Source organism: Numenius arquata, chromosome 3, assembly GCF_964106895.1.
Source record: "Numenius arquata chromosome 3, bNumArq3.hap1.1, whole genome shotgun sequence".
Lineage (NCBI taxonomy): Eukaryota > Metazoa > Chordata > Aves > Charadriiformes > Scolopacidae > Numenius > Numenius arquata.
The window spans coordinates 26,002,734-26,024,900 of record NC_133578.1 but is presented as its reverse complement, the minus strand read 5'-3'; the positions used below and the strand labels follow the sequence as shown (position 1 = coordinate 26,024,900).

The 22,167-nt window shown below is 38.4% G+C and overlaps 1 protein-coding gene across 3 annotated transcripts; it reads right to left on the bottom strand.

Annotated features, from left to right (window-relative positions):
• Nucleotides 1-7,425: 7,425 nt before the first annotated feature.
• Nucleotides 7,426-21,677, bottom strand: RBM45 (RNA binding motif protein 45). 3 transcript variants are annotated; one of them, XM_074145383.1, is made up of 11 exons: nucleotides 21,267-21,677; nucleotides 19,672-19,794; nucleotides 19,416-19,542; nucleotides 17,776-17,886; nucleotides 17,265-17,444; nucleotides 16,212-16,341; nucleotides 14,931-15,027; nucleotides 14,478-14,644; nucleotides 12,854-13,050; nucleotides 12,012-12,051; nucleotides 7,428-8,396 (listed from the first exon to the last, which is right to left on the bottom strand). In XM_074145383.1, the coding sequence occupies exons 1-9, from the start codon at nucleotides 21,642-21,644 to the stop codon at nucleotides 12,858-12,860; spliced, it is 1,506 nt and encodes a 501-aa protein (XP_074001484.1). In that variant the 5' UTR covers nucleotides 21,645-21,677; the 3' UTR covers nucleotides 7,428-8,396; nucleotides 12,012-12,051; nucleotides 12,854-12,857. The 3 variants fall into 3 exon arrangements, with proteins under 3 accessions (XP_074001483.1, XP_074001484.1, XP_074001485.1); XM_074145382.1 differs by lacking the exon at nucleotides 12,012-12,051 and having other exon boundaries at nucleotides 7,426-8,396; XM_074145384.1 differs by lacking the exons at nucleotides 7,428-8,396; nucleotides 12,012-12,051 and having other exon boundaries at nucleotides 12,499-13,050; nucleotides 14,478-14,641; nucleotides 21,267-21,667.
• Between the last annotated feature and the right edge of the window lie 490 nt (nucleotides 21,678-22,167).

Genomic DNA, 22,167 nt, shown 5'->3' with positions numbered 1-22,167 from the left:
TACGGTTGATACTCTGTATAGCTAGTTATCTCCACTCAAATATAAGGAAAAGAGTTTGTTTTATACTTGATTTCGGCAATGGCTAGTAGTCCCATGGCCTCATCTTCAGCAAAATGCATATGACTACTTTACGTGCAGACTGCGAAACCAAAGCAGTATAAACACTTTAAGCTACGCATTTTAAACAACAAAAAGAAATCACAATCCTTATAGCCCTGCTGGCTTTTACCAGCACTCTAGTTTCTGGTTTAGACTAAATTCTTTAAAAATTCAATGTTCAAAAAACTTTTCTCTCAATACCTCTCCTAGAATAGGTTTTTAAAGGGTCACAGTGGTACAGTTTCTGCTGTGCTCTCTGAGAACTAAGTAATTTACTTTGCCAAAGCCACAACAGAGATTACCCAGTTTCAAACAGTTTCAGATTGCCTCCAGGATAAAATTCCAAGAATGTTGTTATACACAGGCATTGAGGCCACCTTTGTATCATTGACCTTTAAACAGGCAAAGGATAAACCTACTGTGATACCTATGTATGCATAACCTGTGGCCAAATTTCTGGCAATAATTTTAAGTAGCTAAGCTGGTATGTAGTCATGGAGAAGAAAGGCAGCAAATTTTAGTGTCCCTCGTTATTATTTTAATAGAAATGAACCCTGAATAGAAGTGTATTCTACGGAATTGTTTAAAAGTCAAACACATCAGTGGGTCAAGACATATAGTGTATGCTTTCACATGCCATTGCCTTTGATTTTGTGTTGTTGATTAAATATAACTTCACTCCTGCTATCCTTAGATGTAACAGACACATTAGGAGGGGGATTTAGTGTGCCCAGGATGGGGACAATAAAAGTTCTGATACTTAAAATAACTTTCAGCAATCTTGCAATTTTGTTTGTGAAGATACCTATAATTTCAATTTCAGAAAATATTTCCAGCATATATTTGCATTCCAAATAGAGTTTTGATGTCCACATAACTGAATACACTATTATCATTGTCCTGGATTTCTTAAAATGACATCAGAAAAAAGTTACTCATTAGCACTTTCCAAAGACAGAACTCGGTCAGAAGAGTTGGAAGAATTCCCAGGGTATCTTCTGTACTCCTGTGCTCAAGATTTGTAAACACTTTCTCTAAATATAGAGTAGGGTCTGGTCAGCAGTTAACTCTTCAGTCTTAATAAGGTCATATTTGAACACTTCACACTGGGTGAAGCCCCACCTTCCCAAGCCCTACAGTGTTTGCAGACTTTGAAGAAAAATTTTTAAGAAGAGAATGAAGATTTGGGAGCAGGCAGATGCATATTGCTAAAGTAGATTAAATAAACATCTTATATCAACATTAAATTAACCTGAAAGTGCCATGTATAGTTCAAAACAACACCCCCGCTATCTGTGAGGTATGTGGGTTGTACAGTACTGAAGTGTTATTTTCAAGCTGTGATTTATGATGTTTACAGAGTACCAAGGGCATAAAGGCCATCATGCCTCCAAGCAACAACTCCTTAAAGCTTCCTTTAAAGCATCTGTAACCACACAGTGAGCAGCTGAACCACGGTTTATGTTACATCCAGCTGCACATTTCTCTTCGCTCTGGTACCCAGCAGAGTCACCTGACACAGAGCTGCCTCCTTTTGTCTCCACAGCTTCAGCTACCAGAGCTGTCTGAAGCGTCTGGAACTGCCTGGAGTTTTCCTAGTGCGACACAGCATCAGGCTGGCTGCAGGAGGCCTGATCCCGCCTGTAACCCAAGCTTCTGCTGCTGGGCTCGTCCCTGCCAAAAGCAGAGGCTGTGGATGAGCAATGCAATGAGAATTTGTGCTGCAAGTTGTTCACTGAACTCAAGACAGCTGCAGCTGGGGTTGGGCTGTCAGCACAAGGAGGAGTAACCACCACCACGCACCAGAGGGATGAAGGAGAAATTGCCCAACAACATAAAGGAGCTCAACAGAAAGCACACACTTTTGAGTAACAGATATTGGTTTAAAAGTAATCCTGGTGCCATAATAATCATTATGTGCATATGAAATGTGCAATGGTGCATGACAATCAGTGTATTTCAAAACAAAGGAGAAATAAGACACAAAAGACTGACATTACTAAGATTGACGTAAGGGCTTCTGCAGTCCATTGGTGGTAGACATCCATCCATAGGACTCCAAATCCCTATACCCAACCTAACCTTAAAGCATTTGGCTTCGAGACCACCACAGTGCCCTCCATATTTTCTGTCTTAAGGTATGAATCATTTGGATTATTCTGCTTTTCCCAATATCTGAATTGACTTGCCCTCAGGAGCACCTCCCATCCCTTACCTCTTATTAGACTGTCCTATTCTGTTGTCTCAAAATCAGAACTCCTTTTTTACCATCTTCCTTATTTTTCCTTTGTTTTTTCCGTCTGTCTTCTAGTTTTCTTCCTAGTTCCTGCTCATTATCTCACTCAATCTTTTACAGAGAAATTGCAAAAATGCCAAAAAATGGTACAAATAGGTATTCTATATGTAGTGTTTTCGGGTGTCTCACAGAAAATTTTCATACTGGGCATGATAGTTTTAAAACTATTTGCCTAATCCTGCATTTTCAAAACTATGAAAAGCCTCTGAAGCAGCAAGAAAAAAAATCATAAATAGACACATGAGGCTTGTGCAAGCAAAAATAGACCATTTGCCTTTCAAAGCTAAAAGGCTATAAAGAAGTTTATGGTTAAAAAAAATAATTCAGAGAAAAGATGCAAGCTAAACTAGGATTGTGTCTTCCCTCAATTACTTTTAAATTACTTAATTACTTTATTTTAATTATTATGAAATAATTATCATTATGTTAACATATCTTAAATTATGTGTTTGAAATTGATACATCTTGAGATAATTCTTTATCTGTAAGAAAAAAAAAAAAAAACAAAACATAACCTTTCTGTTAAGAAATTCTATACGTACGTTGATTACCTTAGAAACGGGTTAAGATTTTCAAAAGCAATGTCAATTTTGAGTTGCAGCCTCCATCTGCACATCCAGGAGACCAGTGACCTCTGCTGGAAGAGGGGGGACTGCCTCGCAACGCTGCGGGCTCCACCATCACCCTTCGTCCCTTTGCTATCATGACATTAAGAGAACGTGGCATAGTCAACCCTCCTTCCTTCATTTATAATTGTTTCTCTGGTTTATTTCGAAGAAAATTTACCAGTTCAACTGCAGGTCAAATCCGATACTTTTTGAAACACTTGAGCAGAACCTTTGACAAAATTTTAAGCGAATGTTTAACAAATTGAGATGGAAAGTTTAGAAAAATGGTACAGTGAGAATATGAAATGAGTTGTTTTCCTGAACTGGAGCTGTGCACATAATTACATGCTGTTTTCACCTTCAACAGCTTCCACTTACATATGATTATTCCTTCTTCTGTCTCTCACTTACTGCTACAGTAACTGAAAGAGCGGAGGTGCCTGGCATTGCAGACATTAGATGGTATCTCTGTAGACAGAGCAGAAATAACATGGCAGAATACCTTGGGTCAGAAAAAGGATCATTAACAGGATGGAAGAGGTAGGAGGTAAAAGAAATCCATTTCCACTGCGCATTGCAAACCTGGACTCTGCCACCATGTGAGGTACTCCAGTAGTCATTTGCACCATCAAAGAAAAAGGTCTCAGGTAGGAGCCCCAAGACCACTGAAGGGAACTAATTGCAATCATTGATTCACAGATCACATTTGGAATGCACAGCCCTCTTGAGAGCGGGCTTTTTTCACTTAATGATCAGAAATACTCTAACGTAGACATTCAGGCAACATAAGCCAATTACTATCTTTCTCCAGTTACACAAACAAAAAGGCTCCTCTGCTGACCAAGCAGTTATGACTCAATAGATAAAATAATTTCTACTAAATATCATTAAGCATAATGCATGAAATCTGTATTATCTCATTTTCAAAAGGTACAGAAGTCACATTCACTGCCAACGGAAACTATGGCTGATGAGCACAGCTGAAATCCAAGTCACTCACAGATAAGCATACTAAATTCTACTCACCAACATTAAAGCACTATTACTGCAAAACAGCACACAAAAACCCCTATGTGGGTTTAGCCAGTTCTCTAATCACCAGCAAAAAGAATAAACATGACAGTTTTTTTTCCAGTATGGGATCCTAATGCTCATCCTCTCAGCAAACAGTTTTTTCTTACCAGTGAAATGACCTAGAAAAACAGCACGCCAGCTACTTACCAGTTGTACTATATAACAATCTAAACAGGGAGTGATGAATATCATATCCAATCAAAAATGCTAGGGTACTTCAGCAAAATGCATGCAACCGGTATTTTGCTGGAGAAGACTAATACATCAATGCTTTTGGGAAATACACTGAACTTTAAGGAAGGCAAGTAATGATATTTCTTTTAAGGATCTTCTAAAAAACCTTACCAGTACACTACAATTGACTCCACGTGAGCCACCTAATAGACTGATTCAATGATGACTAAAAAGGAAAGATACCCTAAGAAACAGCTTTGTAAGCAGACAGTATCCTGAAGTCTCAGTACTGAAAACAGGGAAAATTGTTTCTTCTGAGTACCAGCCCAAATTCTCTTTAATTCAAGACCTGAACAAACAGGCAGGGAAAAGAGCTCTGTAGCCCGAAGCAGGACTACATACAGAGAACACTGATCTTCCATGCCCAGGGGAGTGCAGTGGCCCACTATTTCCACAGACATGCAATAACAGAAACAGGATTGAGAACAATTAGGAAATGGAACCGTTCTCTCTACTGTTACCCTTTACAACTTGAAGCAATGTATCTTTTAACCCTCTGTGTGTGCTGAATGCTCCCTCAAGAAGCCGTTATGATCACTCTAACAGATGATTATTCTTTCCCATCTTGGATGGCCAAGCTCAGACACCAGTCATTTCATTTTTGAGTGTTTACATCACCTAAGCGCACAGGCATCCACCTTCAGTGTCACATTAGACTGGGAACTGTGACAGGAGAGACTCGGCAAAAAGGCCGATTTGAGCACATAAATGAGGTTTTTCTTTTTTCAGCTGACTATACAGAGATTCTCAGCATTTCACATGGCACCTAAATAACATACCCACCATCATCATATACATTAAAGCACTCTCTTCAGGAAAGACAAACAAAGATGGTAAAGATCTGCACATACACTGAAAAGATGCTTGCACTGGCACGGTACCGCACCCCTGGTAGGCTGTGTTTTAGCTTACTCCTAACAGGCACATACATTGCACCACACATGTTCAGCAGCACGTGTCAGACGTGCTGTACGAGCATCTCTGTCATGTTTGCACCATAGGACTGATGCTTTCTAAAAATATTGGACTCACTGCACATGTATACCGTACAGTTAAGGCTGCAAAGGCGCTGCTTGATGGTTCTGGATCTATGGCAAACTCAGAAATATTTCTCCTGAACAAATACAGGAAAGCCCCAGATTCTACTCAAAAACTACAGTGAGGGGGAAAAGCAAAACAAAACAAAAACCCAAACCCACACATTAAAAAAACCCACACCCAAAACAACCCCAAACAGGACTTTTCTAGAGGAACCCCAGAGAAATAGCAACCCCTCTCACAAACAATCTCTGTGCCAGAGTCAGAGATAAGATCCCATTCTCCAGGCTCAACTATAAGTGTGTTTTATTCACTATGTAATTTCTAACATCTACAACAAATTAAGCAGGAATTTTACAGCCTGCTTTAACTGTGCAGCCCTGATTTGATTTTGTTCTTTGTGCTGAATGAACAACTGCTCTTGGGGAAAAATGCTGGTGAGTCATCAAGGACTGCATCGTAACACGTGTATGAGGGGAATGGAGAAAAGCAAAAGGAGGTTTCTTAGGCAACCTTTATTCTGCAGCTTCCTAATGTTTGAGCATTTGAACTTAATATTCTTTTAACATAATAAATAACACTGCTTTGTGGCTTTTTAAATACATAGTTTCTGTCACTTTACCTCTGAACCTATTGCAATGACAGCGCTCATTCTCATATACCCTCTCTAATGCAAAAATATTTTTACTGATACTTCTTTTTATAAGGAGCAGGAAATAAAAAAAAACTAGTTGAATGTGGCTGTATCTTGTATTAGAATCCAATTTACTAAATGTTTTAAAAATATGTGCTGCATAAGAACTGTTATGTACTTTGCATGTAAATATTCTTCTAATTACATTAATTTGATAGTAGGTGAAATCACAAGACATTACTATATGGCTAATCTAGTTTTGTATTCTTGCAGTATTTTAAGACCGCTGACTGTAAACCATTGAATGGCAAAGCTGTAAGTTCTGAGTAAGCTTATGTTCCAGTTAAAAGATTGTATCAAAGGCTCTGCTCTTCTGCTCCCTCCTCTTCCGCGCTCCAGCCCCAACCAGGGGAATTGCTTAAATTGGTTCATGACTTTTGCTGTTGTAAAACAATGGAGAAGAGTTAAACAGGGTTACACCCACAGCTTTCAGCTACTTACAACTGGAGGTATTTCCCAATTTCTTGTTTCCTCCTTCTCTTTGAAAACCAAAGAAACAACACAAGAAAAGAAGGCCACCTGTTGTAGGTAAAAACATAGCTTAAATTAATAGAGACACAAGACACACACCAATTGGAAGGTGCTGTGCTTCTGCACATTCACTACTGAGACTGGGAAAGTCAGGGACTTGGAGCACCAGAAAGGAAGCTGCAAGAAAGGTTTCTGATAAGAAATAGCATTCTTGGAAAGAATAAGGGGCTGGAAAAGCAAAAGGTGAGAATCATGGAAGGGGGGTGGCTGGGGTGTTGGTGATCAGCTCACTGAGCGGCATAGAAACAAATGCCAAAGGCTGCCCAAGGACACCGGCCAGTGGGACCAGAGGCTGGTGGCTGTGAGCAGCTGCACAACATAAACACAACTTTGTGCCCAACCCTCCTGACAGCAGCAAATCTCCCTGCTGGGTGGGGAATCCAAGTCTACGGGAACCTAACACTGCTGGTGGGGAAGGGAGAGAAGCAGGTAAATGCATGACGTTATAAGCAAGGATAAAAGCTCAAATCTTGTCGGTTCTTAACTAAACCCCACTATCCAGATCTACAATGGGTTGTCATACACTCTGTCTCCCCTGTGACCCAACCCCCCCACCACATTAAAATTGTGTATGCTGGCTGTACCTACTCTGAAACCCAGTTCACTATCCCTGGTGCCTGGTAACTAAGGGACTAAGACCTGCATTCTCACTCCTGCTTCCCTGCAGGCTGGGGCTTTCTTGGAAGGAAATCTTTCTGAAAGTGCTCAGAGCCAGAGGAAGTTACAGGATGCTCCATTGTCTCTCCCCACACCGCTGATCAAGGGACCAGGACTGGAGATGCTGGGAAGCAGGATGCATTCGAGAGCATGCTTGTCCTCTACTGTGCATACAACTGGAATTTATCAATTTTATCTGTATAAATTATTTTAATAACCAGGATATTTTCAATTCAACAAGTAGAATTCAGGAAAACACAGAAACACATTTGGCATTTGAAAAGTATCTGTGCAAATACTTATTTGAACTATCTTCATTTACCCTTCATCAATGCTGAAATCCTCTTGATCCTGCTGAAATATGCTGTTGCCCAATTCTTAAACAACATATGCACTGAAAACTTCTTAAAAAAAAAATTCAGAGAACAAAAGACCTAAAAACCCTCCAATTCCCCAAAACAAAAAACCACCCCCAGACTCCATACTTTCCCCACAGTTATAACCAAAAGACCTCAGGATAAGAAAGGATAAATGTAAGCAGCTCTGGTAGCCTGACCCACAAATGTCCTTCTCACTAAACAGCATACAAAGCATAATGAATACTTTTGGCCCAAATCAACAAAATATTTAAGAATGTAATTTTCTTGATTACAGCTATTTTCTTAAATCTAGCTTCATACTGTCAGATTCATTAATAGTTTTTGAAACAGTTATTTAATTTTCTTTAAATTTACTGCTGTACTTCAGTTTTCAATGCAATTTGGATCACGAGAAATATTGCCTATTTTAACAGTTATAATGTGAATTATTATCAATTAACCAGTCAAGCCACAAAATGCTGACTCCTTTATTTCCCCCATCATTGTAATTTTGATCTTAGAGGAGGAATTCAGTTAAACACAAGAGAAATATTTCTGTAATACAAGATTATAGACTACTACAAGAACAACCACGAGTTTACAATTTTTAATGCCTAGATAATTTTCAAAACTGCATGCCTGCATTTCCAAAACCAGAAAGTACCATATATATAGAGAGAGAGATCAACTAAGTAACAATTAAAAAATTTAAAAAAAAAAAAGCTGTCACTGTCCACAGGAACCATGTCTAGTCACGTTTTCAGTCAGTCAGTCAGCTAGCTGAGGGTCATGTCATTATTTAGTTTCTGTAGAAAAAACACAAGTACAAAAATAGTATCAAAAAGCAACATACCTATTTTTAAATATATATATTAAAACTTAATCGCTACAACAGCATATAAATAAGGCTTTTAATATATTTAAAAGAATCATATTAAAATTTTATACATGCTTCCCTAACATTTAAAGAAATACCTCTTTTTCTGAGCAGTGTGTGAAAGTCAGCACTTTTTTCTGCAGTATACTGTTGATACAAAATATAGTTAATTTTTTTTCCTTTTATTCTGGAGTATATTTCAACTATGATACAACTACTTTTTAAAAATATTTTTACAATGAAATAAATAATTATAAATATATATGTTAATATGTGTTAAACTTCAGGATTTTAATAAAGTTTTAACCAAAAAAATGAATGCAAGATCAAATCAGTTATACAGGACTTTTTCAGAAGGATCATAAAAATACAACAATAACCAAGTATTTCATGACAGAATAAGAGTTTGGGGGTTTGGTGTTTGTTGGGGTTGGTTTGTTTGTGGGATGGGTTTGTCTGGGGTTTTTTTTGGGGGGGAGAGGGGTGGGGATAGTGTTATTTAACTAGAACTACTAGGTTGCAATTAAGAGATTAATCAGAATTCCACAACACATTCTTCTGAAAGATACCAAATTCTTTCCTTCCTCCTTCCAGTACCTGAAGAAGGCCTACAGAAGAGATGGGGAGGGACTCTTTATCAGGGAGTGTAGCAATAGGATGAGGGGTAATGGTTTTAAACTGAAAGAGGAGAGATTTAGATCAGATATTAGGAAGAAATTCTTTACTGTGAGGGTGGTGAGACACTGGAACAGGTTGCTCAGAGAAGCTGTGGATGCCCCATCCCTGGAGGTGTTCAAGACCAGGCTGGATGGGGCTTTGAGTAATCTTGTCTAGCGGAAGGTGTCCCTGCCCATGGCAGGGGGGTTGGAACTAGATGATCTCTAGGGTCCCTTCCAATCCAAATCATTCTACGATTCTATGATTTTTGAATGATGTAATTTACACAACAGGCGTAAGACAATTGCAGCGAGGTTCTCATGAAATACTCAAAGCAATGCAAAAACCTGAGTAGAGCGCACAAGCTGGTCAATGCCAAGAACATTAAGACAGCTTCTGCTTTTAGCAACTGTCTAGAAGTAGACATTGTAGTTGTCTTCTCAAGCTTACACCAACTCAAAGAAAGATGGTTTAAAGTGATTATTTCTACCATTAATACTTACTTAGCATAAGAGGGGAGAACCTCACCCAAAAAACCCCAAACTTACATTAGATCTTAAAGTAGTTACAGACCAATAAGGTTCTCTTATTTCCATCATTTGTCTGCTACTTTTAACTACTCATATAAACAACTGAATTTTCATTGACTTGTAGGAGACCCAGAGCCTGCAAAATTCATTAGATGGGTTAGTTTAGAATATTAATACACATGTATTCAAATTCTCCTGATAAACAAAGGTTATTCAAGATCATAGATGATTCTCATGATCAGAAGTTTACATTGCAAGAGCATTACCATAGTATACCATTGCCATAAAACATTTTTAAGAAACAATTTTGTAAATTGTATTTAAAAAGATGATTAGATAAGAAAAATATTCTTGGGAAGAAACTTCAAAAAGTCCAATAAAAACTGTGTTGAAATAATAAATATTTCTTTAAATTGAACTATCCAACTGAATTAAATTTATTTTCATACAGATTCTATTGAATTCACAGATCTTATCAGGGATTTTAATCAGAGAACCTTGTACAGAAAAGGCTATTGCAGAAATCCAGTCATCTTGTTAGAGATAAGAGGCAAGCAATACAACAGGACTTTAGAAATTATTTATTTTTTTAAGAGGCAATGACTTCCTTAAGTGAAAACTCTCAGAAGTTTTAGCTAAGAAGATTATTTCCTCCAGCTAGAATTCAAAAAGAACAAAAGTTGATACTCTCACATCTTAAAAAAAAAAAAAAGGTACTATTTCAGATGTAGAGAAAATTCTATCCCCTTTCACATGCACAATTTAAAGCTTTAATTGAAAGCAAAATATGTCTCCAAACTACTGCAAACCTTGTCAGTCAGTCCAATGCAGAATCACACAGTGGTAAGCTTGATTTAACTGAGCAAGCCCTTTTAAAAGGAGCACAGATAGAATTTTTCTTATGTACCATTTCATTTGAATTTGAGAAACTGGCTAAAGGACAAATAGAGAGCAAGTAATTTTGTCTGTCTATCCTAAGAAGAGAGAGATACTATGATAACCTGCTAAGAGACTCAGAATCAAGAACCTGATGTACAGGACGTAACAAGATATAACACAATAAACATAGAAAGATCTTCTACCTCCATTACTGCAGAGACACAGCAGATGAAAGGCTACCCAGAGGGGAAATACTCAGCAGTCACTTGCACCAGAATTACAGGTAAGCCGTCCAAGCCAGATTCAGGGTGCTCGTCTTAGAACAAACTAAAACTAGTACTCTCTACTATTTGAAAGTTTACAGCGATGTAAAAATCTAGGACAGGACAAAGAGCTTTGCTGTAATTTTGCATGTGCAAAAACATTACTCTTCAAACATGGCCTTATTTCTCCAGTTTTTTAATTAGGTAAAATGACAAAACAGCAAATGTGTATGCTCTATCCTCAACTTACAAGGGAGTTCAGGTTTCCAAGTAGTCAATAATAGGTATATAATAGAATTTTTGAACATAATTTGAAATATAAAGTTTTAGCCTTTAGAAAATCCCATTGGTTACCAACTGCACCTTTTGTCAGCTGGAGACCTTAAATAATCTTCTCAAAAATCACATTGGAAAAAAGTACACTTGCACGTCTGCACACTTGTGTGTGTGTGAATGAAAAAGAAAAAAAAAAAAATCAGTTTTAGGTTGACAATCAGAAAAGAACCTCCCAGTCTTCTCTCTCTTGTCTGTCTTAAAAACACAGAAAGAAAAAGTAAGGATAAAACACCTTTCTAATTTTGGATGCATATCGTATCTACACTTTTCTAGTAAAAAGTAGTCAAGGCAGACCTGGTATTACGTTACACTTTACATCATAGTTTTTCCTGTAGTGACCAAGAAGGTGGCCTTTTATTATTTGAAGTAAAAGTCACATTAAAAACAAACAAAACCTTTGCACAAAGATAAGAGCACAGGTACAAGTTACTTAAAATTGGTTTCAACAGAGCCGATGATTAAAAAAAAGTTTAACGAGAGTTTTAGTTGCAATTCAATGGAGGAAAAGAATGCTAGAAATCCGCTGTTTTAAAAAAATCAAGTTGTATATAAAGATTAAGGCCACCTTTAGTAACTGCTGCTTATCAAAAGAACAACAGTAAAGCCCTTAGGAAAAAAAAGGAGGAAAAGAACACTGTGAGCAAAATCTTTTTTGGTCTTGGCATCCCCCAGGTCACAAAGAGTAACTACACAAAGAAAGGTACAAGGAGTGAAGCTTAGAAGTAAAATATTGATGCGAATAGAATCAGGATTTCATGTGATGTTTTCTGAACGAGTTAAAGCAAAACTGCATGTCCCCTATGAAGATAAGGAAGCTTCTGAAATTATTTGGAAGCTACAGTAATATTTGGGAGTTACTTTGTAGTAAACAGGGCTTACCCTTTCCTCCACCAACTCTATTTCTCTTTTGGCAATAGTCCTAATGTTTAAAAAAAAAAAAGAAAAAGAAAAAGAAATTTGATATAATTTGAATCAAAACCAGTGTTTTAAAAGAACAAGTGAATTTTTGTCCCTGAAGTCTATAAAACCTCTCTAGGAGCACAGCCAGCTTTCCTAGGTCATGAACATCAACTAATACATTCTCAATCTAATTATCTTTAACATACAACTCAATTCCACAACCACAGGCTCTGCAATATTTTCATCACTTTCACACATTCCAGCTACACCTGGTTTCTGAATATCCAGATGACCCAAATATCCCAAACGTTCGGTTTCATTTGGCAACCTGCCCTGTCTTTCCCATGTCCTTTTTTATTTACACCTTCCTTCCTCTGCCCTTCAAGAACTAAACTCTGCATCTTTATCCAACACCCCTGTGAGGGCATGGGTTTTTAATGAAAAAAAGACACACACAAGCTGATTTCAGTTCCAATGTTTATTTTTGCATATTCTTTCCAATGTTAACTGATACTCTTATATACACAAAGTGATTATTTCTATGAACATCCAGATTGATGTTAATCAACCGGTTCATATTTGTTTAAACATTATAAAAATAGATTTTTACTAAAAGTGTACGTGTGCATATATAAGCATACACACACCCATATATACATATATATGCAAACAGACACATATATCACAAACTAAATTTCAAGTTGTTAGATAAAAATAGATTTAAAGTTACATGTTCATATCTAACTTCAAAATACTTTGCCTATCACTATTTTCAAGAAATTGATTATCATTTTAAGTAACAGCTCAGACTGGGTACTCACCTGCTCAGTAAGTTCTCTGTCGTTTGTTAGATTCTTCTGTAGGCGAGTCTGCCAACCTTACTTTAAGTCTGACACCATTTACAATCTTGCCATGTAACGCAGTTATGGCATCACTAGCACTTGCTCTGTCTGCAAATTTTGCATAGCCCACATTTTTTCCAGCCACAAGATAAACTTTTATCAAGTGTCCAAAACGGCTGGAATAAAAACACAAAAAATATAATTTACACGTTTTGGTGCAACATAGATACCTATTATCCAATATAAAGTATATATGATTTAGCAGCTGCAAAAACTATATTCTCATGCATATGCTATATTTTCTTGTGCTGCCGTCTTCCAAAACTCCCAATTTTCATACTCCCTTCTCTAGAATTCTGGGCAGGCACAGGAATAAAAACAAAAGTCCACAGGCAATGTTTTCTATGGATATTACAATAGAACCACAAGCACCAGTGATTTATCTCTTTTTTTAAAAAGACTTCATAAAGCTCATCAATACCATAGTCCCCAAACACTAAATGCCACTCAAAAAAACCCACAAAAACAAAACAACAAAAACCCCCAAACCAACCAGAAAGAACACACACACAGGCAAACCAGCAGATAATTCAGAGGCTAAACTTGCATTGCATTTATATGTTCAGCTGTGATTCATCTTTGAAAAGGTCTCACTGAAATTACTCAGATATCAAGCGCCAAAGCTTTACGGAAAAATCCAGATTTCCATGTCCTCAGGAGATTCCTAGACAGTTCCTTAAAAAAAACATTTTAAAAGAAAAAAGTCTGCTTGCTTCATACTGAAGTTATACAAGTGTCAAGATTAGGGTGCACAGCCTTTTTTTCCTCCAGCATCTGATTAAGATAATCCAGTATATCAAATAGGCAGAGTTTTAAATTCCACAAAATGGCATGTTGTTTCTTTTCTTCTCCCAGTGCTTTGAAAATAGTCTCGCTTTCCAAAGATTTATTGCAAGTGCCAGCTATTAGAAAAGGGAAATGTCTTTTTCTTCTAAGTATGATAAAAATAAATAATATAAAATACTGAAGAATGGCTGAACCATAGATTTGTTTCTAAGATGGTAAAAACTGTCTCTCAAGTCTTTGCTCCTCATAGGGAGGTAGCGTGAAAAAAGGGTTGAAATAGTGTCAATAAGATGCAAATGATCAAAATGCCTCACGATATGACAGAAAAAACCCTCCCTATACTTACTCTCCTAAGTTACTGTGGAAATTTATCAAAATAGTTACATTCCTTAAAGAAACATGTACAAGAAAATACCAAATAAATTAGGCTATAAGGACCTGAAGTACCACATTTTTTGGCTAAAAAAAATAAATGTTAAGAGACTAGAAATTTGACTTCAGATTACATTAATCAATAAAGCTGCTCTACTGATGTCATTGCATCTATTCTTCAAGGTGAATTCCATTACACCCTTGTTTCAAAAAGCAACTGTTACCTATTCATCATTTATTATTTATTGATCACTGTTATTTTTTGATCTCTTTTCTGGAAAGAGTTTTCATGATGACAATCTTTTTTATTTTCAACATTTATTTTAAATATTTCATGGTGGTGTTTTTTTCGTTAGAGAAGGCTTGTTTGTAAATGGAGTCTTACCAGAACACATCCTCCAATACATTTACGGGTAAAGGATGGGGATGAAAAAGTATGAAAAGCCTTTCCTTCACAGAAGTGTCAGGTGGAACTTTTTTTTTGTGTGGTGGAAGTATGGCATCTGTTTGGGGCTGAAGTAACTGTGAGCCAGAAGTTCCTCCAAATGACTGCTGAAACGGGAAAAAATGCAAGTATAAGTTAACCAACAAGGCTCTACCAGTTCTCATCTTAATTAATTTGTTCACTTTGGTTATTTCATTAAATTGGACAATAATCCACATAAGGTCAGACACATTTATGAGGAATAAAAATGTACAAACCAACCAGAGGTACATCTTAAAAATGTAGCATCTAGAACAGTTACAGAAGAAACTGAGCAGTGTTCTTCATTAGCACATCTGAAGTTTCTTAAAACAATTCAGGAGAATATTAACAGTATCCATTATATTAACTTACAGGAGGTGTCCTATACTGCTGAACAATTGTATTGTTATTCCGCAACACCGATGACACATGTGCTGTTACGAGCTGCGTGGCCATTTTTCTTATGAGTCTGCAACAAGAAGTCATAATAAACTATTTTAAAGAAAAAGCTAAGTTATGGTAATCCTAAATTCAGCAAGAGAAAATAAGTTTTAATGCCTATCTGAAAGTATCTCTGAAAATCTGTAGACTCACATAGATAATGAAAATCAAGTCAGGCTTTCATGACACTGTAGACATGATATGAAAGTATGCATGCTAGCTGCCACTCACTGAAAACACTCATACATTTACACATATAGAGATACAAAACCTCTTCACTTCTTTTAATGCTCGGGGGGGGGGGAAGAGACATTAACCCTACAGAGCCCACTACAATTTGTGAAAGGTGCCTAAAAGGCAGAGGGGACAGAAAAATTTCACCTGTTTCAATAAAGAACACAGAGATTCACTTCAGAAGTCAGAATGCTATTACATAAAGTGTACTTTCAGCTCTCATTTTCCAGTGATTTTTCTTTGTTCTGTTGCAGACTAAGAAAAAGCAATTGCACTTTTTGCATAGATTCACAGCCCATGTTGTAGGACCGTGAAATAGTAAGAACTATTGAAGAATGAAGGAAATTGTTTGCAAGAAGGATAGTTGCAATTAATTTATTTTTTTTTTAGTTTAGATCTGACATGCACTTCTGAAGTGAACCTTCCCATTGTCTCCCGTTACTGTTTTCATTCATATCCCAGAATAGGTTTGACATGGACAAGATTCCTTTAGGATGAAACTAAGCCAAAATATTAACTTCAAGAGCGTACCTAAGCTGCTCCAACTTGTAATGGGCATTCAAATCACAGCAACAGATTAGAGATGGGTAAAGTAAAACCTGATGATCCCCATACAGTGGGGATACCAGATCCTCAGCACCCAGCAGCTTTACTCTACATAAGTGCTTCACAAGGCTACCATTTGCAGTACTGCAAACACAACCAAGAGATCAAGTAGATAAATCTGGTTTTAATACACAAAAACTCATCAAAAAACACATGGCAGCCTTGCTAGATATTACAGAGACATTTACAAAAATACATTGTAAAATCTTGGATTTGGCAAGAATCTTAAGAATATATATTTTAATTTACTATCTACAAATATGAAACAAGATAACAGCGACATCGCTGTTACTTTTTATGTTAAAATTTTATTTAATTTTTTCTCTCCAAAGCACAACTTAAAACTTTCTATCTCTATGTATTGATACTTACTCTGAACTATCACTCCCATCTTCTAAGAAAATGACAGTTAATCGATTTCCAGGAGGATACTCAAAACCATGTAATTTATACTTGGCATATATTGCTGACGCGGCAGTACTGTACTGAATCACAGCGTACCCTACAAATACAGTGCACACAGTTTCAGTATGATATGGGTAAATCCTAAGAACAAACTACACTCGTATAAAGCAATAGGATTAAATTCCACATTAGTCATGGCTGATACAAAATTCTTAAGTCTTTTTACCATACATTACTTAATAGCAACATTAGTATTTGTAAAAAAAAAACTTCAGTGGAATTAACTAATGACAGATCAGCTTTATTTATGCTAACTTGACAAGATGCTAATAAAGCAACACAAGTGAAAACATGCCTTCTTCCTAACCCTGAATTAGAAACAAAACCATATATAGTTTCATTTTAAATTGCAATTATCCCATCAACAGTGAATCTGAAGTGCTCTAAAGTTACATTTTAATTCTCTGAATTATTTCCATTTCAAGCTTCTTGGAGAAAAGACCTCTTCCACATTTTTCTCAGCAACAGCAAAACAACAAGAGGACTAAACCAAAACAATCCTTCCAATACAAAACATTATTTGTTTTGGAAGGATTTAATCCAGTTTACTTATGTCAGTTTTTACACACAGACACACCAGCACTCCATTTCAAGTTGAAAACTCAAAAGATCTGTTTAGAGAACACTTAATCTAGACGTCTAATAATTTTTGAAACTTTTTCTCTATTTATTCTGCCCCAAACTATAATTTGACGAAAACACACTTCTCGTGGTTTTGATTCTGTCCTTGAGATTTTATTATCTGAAAATGAAGGTATTTAAGCCTATATGTAAACAGGCGTTCAAAGAAAACTGAATTTTTGGGTTTATGCATCAGTGATAGCAGCAACAATTGATACATAACACATTAATTCTTTCCAACAAGTGTACTGTATTTTGCAATACAAATGAAGTAAAATTAAAAGACATTCCCCTTCACAGAAAAAATAAAAATAAAAATCTTTTTGTACTTTTACTTACCACTATTGGTATGAGGATCTCGCTGAACATCACAATGTTCTAGTCCTGGGACTAGATCAAAGAGGGCAAACAACTGCTCTTGGATAAAGGGAAGCCGTGACACCACTGACAGACGTTTGGAGACTGACTCTTGAATTCTGCTCTCATTTTTTTCAAAACTACAAAACTCGGGCTGCCCACCTCAAGAATCAACATAAAAATAAGTAATTCGAGTCATCACACTAGCATGAATACAATTCATACATATTTTTCATTCAATTTTTAAAAGTAATCTAAGCTAATTATATATTAAAGATCCACCAATGCAAGCCACAAAATAATCAATCAGCTAGAGCAAATATCTAAAAATATAGAAATGAAATGCCTGGCATGTTTCTAACTCCGACAACCAATCTACTATTTAAGTGTTGACCTAAGCCTCCATTAGCTTCCCTTCTTCCAAACTGCATTCTTATTTTGTGACCATACTCAAGACTACAAATCATTTTTCATATAAAAAACTATGACTTACAAAATGGAAGCGTATTTCCTCTTGGTTCTTGTCTTGTGTTATTACTATAATAATCGTGCTCAAGAGACTCAGATGACTTATTTTTAGGTTCAGCCAAAATGGCCCTGTAGCCTGAAAGAAACAACCACACATATAGCAACACCTCAGCACATCTGAATTATCTGATCGGATATGCATTCTTCAAGTACTGTATTCAGAAACATAGTATTCAGAAAACTCTGTAAGCGCTGGTTTAAGGAAAATAACTAATCTATAACTCTTCAAGTCTGGCATAATAATTGTGTGAAAGTTAACAACTTCTACATAGAACCACTCCTAGTCACAAGTTAAGCACAACAGAGCCTACTTGCTGCGAGAGCAACTGAGCATTGCACAGGTTGCCCAGAGAGGTTGTGGAGTCTCCATCCTTGGAGATATTCAAAAGCTGTCTGGACATGGCCCTGGGCAACCACAGTGCCCAGGCGACCCTGCCTGATCAGAGGGGCTGGGCAAGATGACCTCCAGAGGTCCCTTTCAACTTCAACCATTCTGTGATACTTGGTAGGATTCAGAGACACTCCAGAGGCAATCATCTGAACTTCCATGTTATAACAGCAATTTACGTATGTTTTGCACTGATTGAAGTTTTGCTTTTATGAAAGAAGTAAGTATTACTCTCAGGCTATCCAATTTCATTTTAACCTCACATCAAAAAGAATTAAAATTTGTTAAGTATTCTCAGATTCATATTCCTATGCAAGAATTGTCACAATTATAATTTTTGTAGAACCACTTATGATAGATATGATGTGGAACCACCACATATATTATTAACAAAAAAAAAAAACCCAAAACCCACTCAACAACAACAAAAAAAACCCCAACCACACACACACCAAGTTGTTTCATATTTGTGATTAAGCAAACATTGAACAGGAGGCTGGACTGGAAGGCTGCTGTTAGATTTCCCCCAAACCCTGTCTTCTCCTGGATAAGAAAGTCCAGTTCCCTCCATCTCTCCTCGTAAGTCATGTGATTCAGCCCCTGACCACCTGGGTGGCCTTCCACCAGACTCACTCAAATTCATTAACACCTTTTTGGTAGTAAAGCATAAATGACAAATGGTTGGTCATACAGCATACCAAGTCTTTAATTCTGTAACAGATTAATCATGACGTTAAACAAAAAGTAAACCAAAAAACCACACACACCCAAACTTCAATTAGGATTAATTTGTTCTTAAATAAATGTAATCCCAAGAGAATCCCTATGGATTATCAAATATGTTTTATATAAAAATTAATTTTATATCAAATACATTTGATTAAAAATGCACATTCCCAGGGATACATTAAAATGAGGTTTTACTGTGTATGAAGGCTACAGTATAGGCCAATAATAACACATGAAAGAAAACTCTGTATCCATTTCCAAACCCTTTTCACTAATCTTACTTGCAGTTTGGTCCTGCAAGAATGTAATCAGGTGACTGTTCTCAATGACTATTAATAATACTATTTTTTATTTGCAATAGAACTTTGTCTCAAGATGTATTTACACCATAAATAATTTGCCTGCAAACAAAACTAAAAATTAAAGGTACATTACTGATGATACACACTTATTGTGAAAAACTTGAACAAATTAAGTGAGATTTTTACCTCGATCACACTCTTCAATTGCTCGAGCAGCTTGAGATGGTTTTAAATATCTTACATAGCCCAAACCTTTGCTTTCTCCAGTAGTCTTGTTTTTAATAATGCTGCAATATTCAATGTCTCCATACATCTAGAACAATTAAAAAGCATATTAATTTACAATATTTGAAAATGCATTAAAGTTCCATGTGTTAAGCCCTTCTGATAAATTAGAAAAAAGCCAATTTAAAATAAAAATTAACAAATATCGAATCAATACCTTAAACTTCTCTCGCAGATCTTCCTCTGTATAGAATTTTGGTATCATAACAAAGATTCGTGTAAGCTCCTCATCTTCAACATCTCGGTGGCTTCCAGAAGCTCTTGACTGTGCAATAAATACCTAATGAAGTAATTACACAGACATTAATTACTGGAGAAAAGGTCTTAACCACATATCAGCAAGCAAGAAAAATTGTTTTAACAAGTCTTTGCATTTATCTTTCACATAAGCTAGCTTTCCTAACATGGGGGAAAAAAAAAAAAAAAAGTATCCGATCACAGATGCATCTGTGACAAAAGACTTACAAATACAATACAACCCAAATGGTTTTCCAAACAGAACAGAGGCCAGCAGAAGTTCTCACTAGGGATAACGAAGAATGGTCAGGAACATCGAAGCCTGATTCAGCAGTACTGCCAATGTCACAGGTGGCATGCGAGGTAGCAAAAAATGCATTACTGCAACAGGCCTAGTATAGCAGTAGTAACAAAAAATATAAGCAAGCAAACAAAAAAGCCTAGCAGCTTATTAAAACCTTGCTACTGCAGTTCACTCTTCAGCTGGGCCAAAGTCTGCAGGCCCAATGTTCTATGAAGGATTGTAACATCTTACATCTGTAACTGTTAAAATCCTTTTTCATTATTGAAATAAACTACAGATGACAACCAGGAAAAAAACCAAACCAAAACAAAACGAACAAAAAATCCCACAAAAACAAAAACCCAAACAAACCCCAAACAACCAAATCAGAAAAACACCAACAACTTTCAAAATAAGCCTCTTATGCAAAAGAAGCAACTGATTTCACAGAGCTCTTAAATTATTTTTCTAGTAGTCATGCAGGGGAGTAAGGAATTCAACTCTGATCTTTTGGCTTCTAATGACAAGTTCTTCAGAAAAGATTTTACTGACTCAGTTGCTTTTTCAAACAAAACACAGGGAATCTTCTTTCACTGTTCAAAGTCATTCATGTCTTCCCATTACTTGGGTAATATGAAAACAATTCAAGAGGTTGAAAGCTGCCAGTGAGTTCCACAGATTAAAAATGCCCCAGAATTGTTTTGAAATAACTGTGCACAAGATACAAAACCAATATAAAATATACTTGCAAAACCAGTTCTATTTATCCACGTTGCTCACAATACTTAAAATACACTGTCTTAGAATATTCCACAGAGACTCTCTCATGGGTAAAGAAAAAAAAAAAGCTAGTTTCCAGGTTCTGCATTTTCCCCACGCCTGCTGCAGCTTATGCCACGCGTGGGAACCTCGGGCAAGGGTGGGACCCACGGCAGCCCCTTCTGAAGAGCACCACCAACCCCGCAAGCCCCGCAGCCGAAACCGCCCCAGGTTTGACCCAAAAGGGTGACAACATCCCCACAACGACCGGTTCGCAGCTCCCCGTTGCCCCCGCGTAGGCCAACGCTACCTTCAAGCGGCAAGCTCGGGGCGCAGCTGCCGAGCCCTGCCGCCCTCCGCGGCAGCCATACTGGGAAGGGAACCGGGGGAGACCCCGCCGGGCCCCGCTGGCTCGCCCCCGGCCCCGCTCCCCAGCAGGAAGGGGATGGCGCGGCGCGGCCCGGCAGCGATACCTTGATGGGCTTAGTGTCGGGGACCAGGCTGCGGCCGTGCATCTCCTCCATGGCCCGGCAGGCCTGCGAGCTGCGGGCGAACTTGATGAAGGCGATACCGCGGGACTCGTTGGTGCGCTTGTCCCGCAGGAGCCAGATGTTCTGGATGTCCCCGAAGGGGGAGAAGCGCTCCCGGATCAGCGCCTCCCCAGTGTCCTTCCCTAGCACCACGAAGACGCGGCTGTTGGGCGGTTCATCCAGGCATTCGGCCGACAGGCGGAAGCCACTGCCCTCCTCCATAGCGGGGCCGCCGGGCTCCCGGGGCGCCGGGGACCGCTGTTTTTTTTCGGGAGCCGGCGGGGAACGGCCGCAGCGCCCTTTCCGCCGGGGAGACAACATGTCCTCCGCCTTCACCGCGCCCCCCTCCCGCCCCCCCGCGCCCCCCTCCCGCCCCCCCGCGCCCAGTCAGGGCCGCGGCCTGGCCTGCGGCGGGCGGGGCTCCCCGGCCGCCCCGCGCCGGGCTTCAGCGCCTTCAGCCGGCTCGTGCGGCGTACCCGGCTCTCCGGGGAGAGCTTCCTCCCGGCCTGCCCGGGGCACCGGCGCGTTTATCCTGGAGGAGACGGGCACCTGCTCCCCGGGAGCGGCAGCGGACGAGTGGGAAGGACTAAGGCAGAAAGGAACGGAGAGCTGGTGCCGAGGAGAGGCGCTGCCGGGACCCCCCTCTCCACTGGCAGCGCCCGGCCGGGGGCGGTGTCACACAGCCACCGAACGGGAGGAACCTCCGGAGGCCGCCGGGGCCAACCCCCTGCTCGGGCAGGGCCGCCCTGGGCCGGGGTTTTGAATGTCTGTAAGGAGGGAGACTCCACAACACCTCTGGTCAACCTGTGCCAATGGTCCGTCACCCTCACAGTGAAAAAGTGTT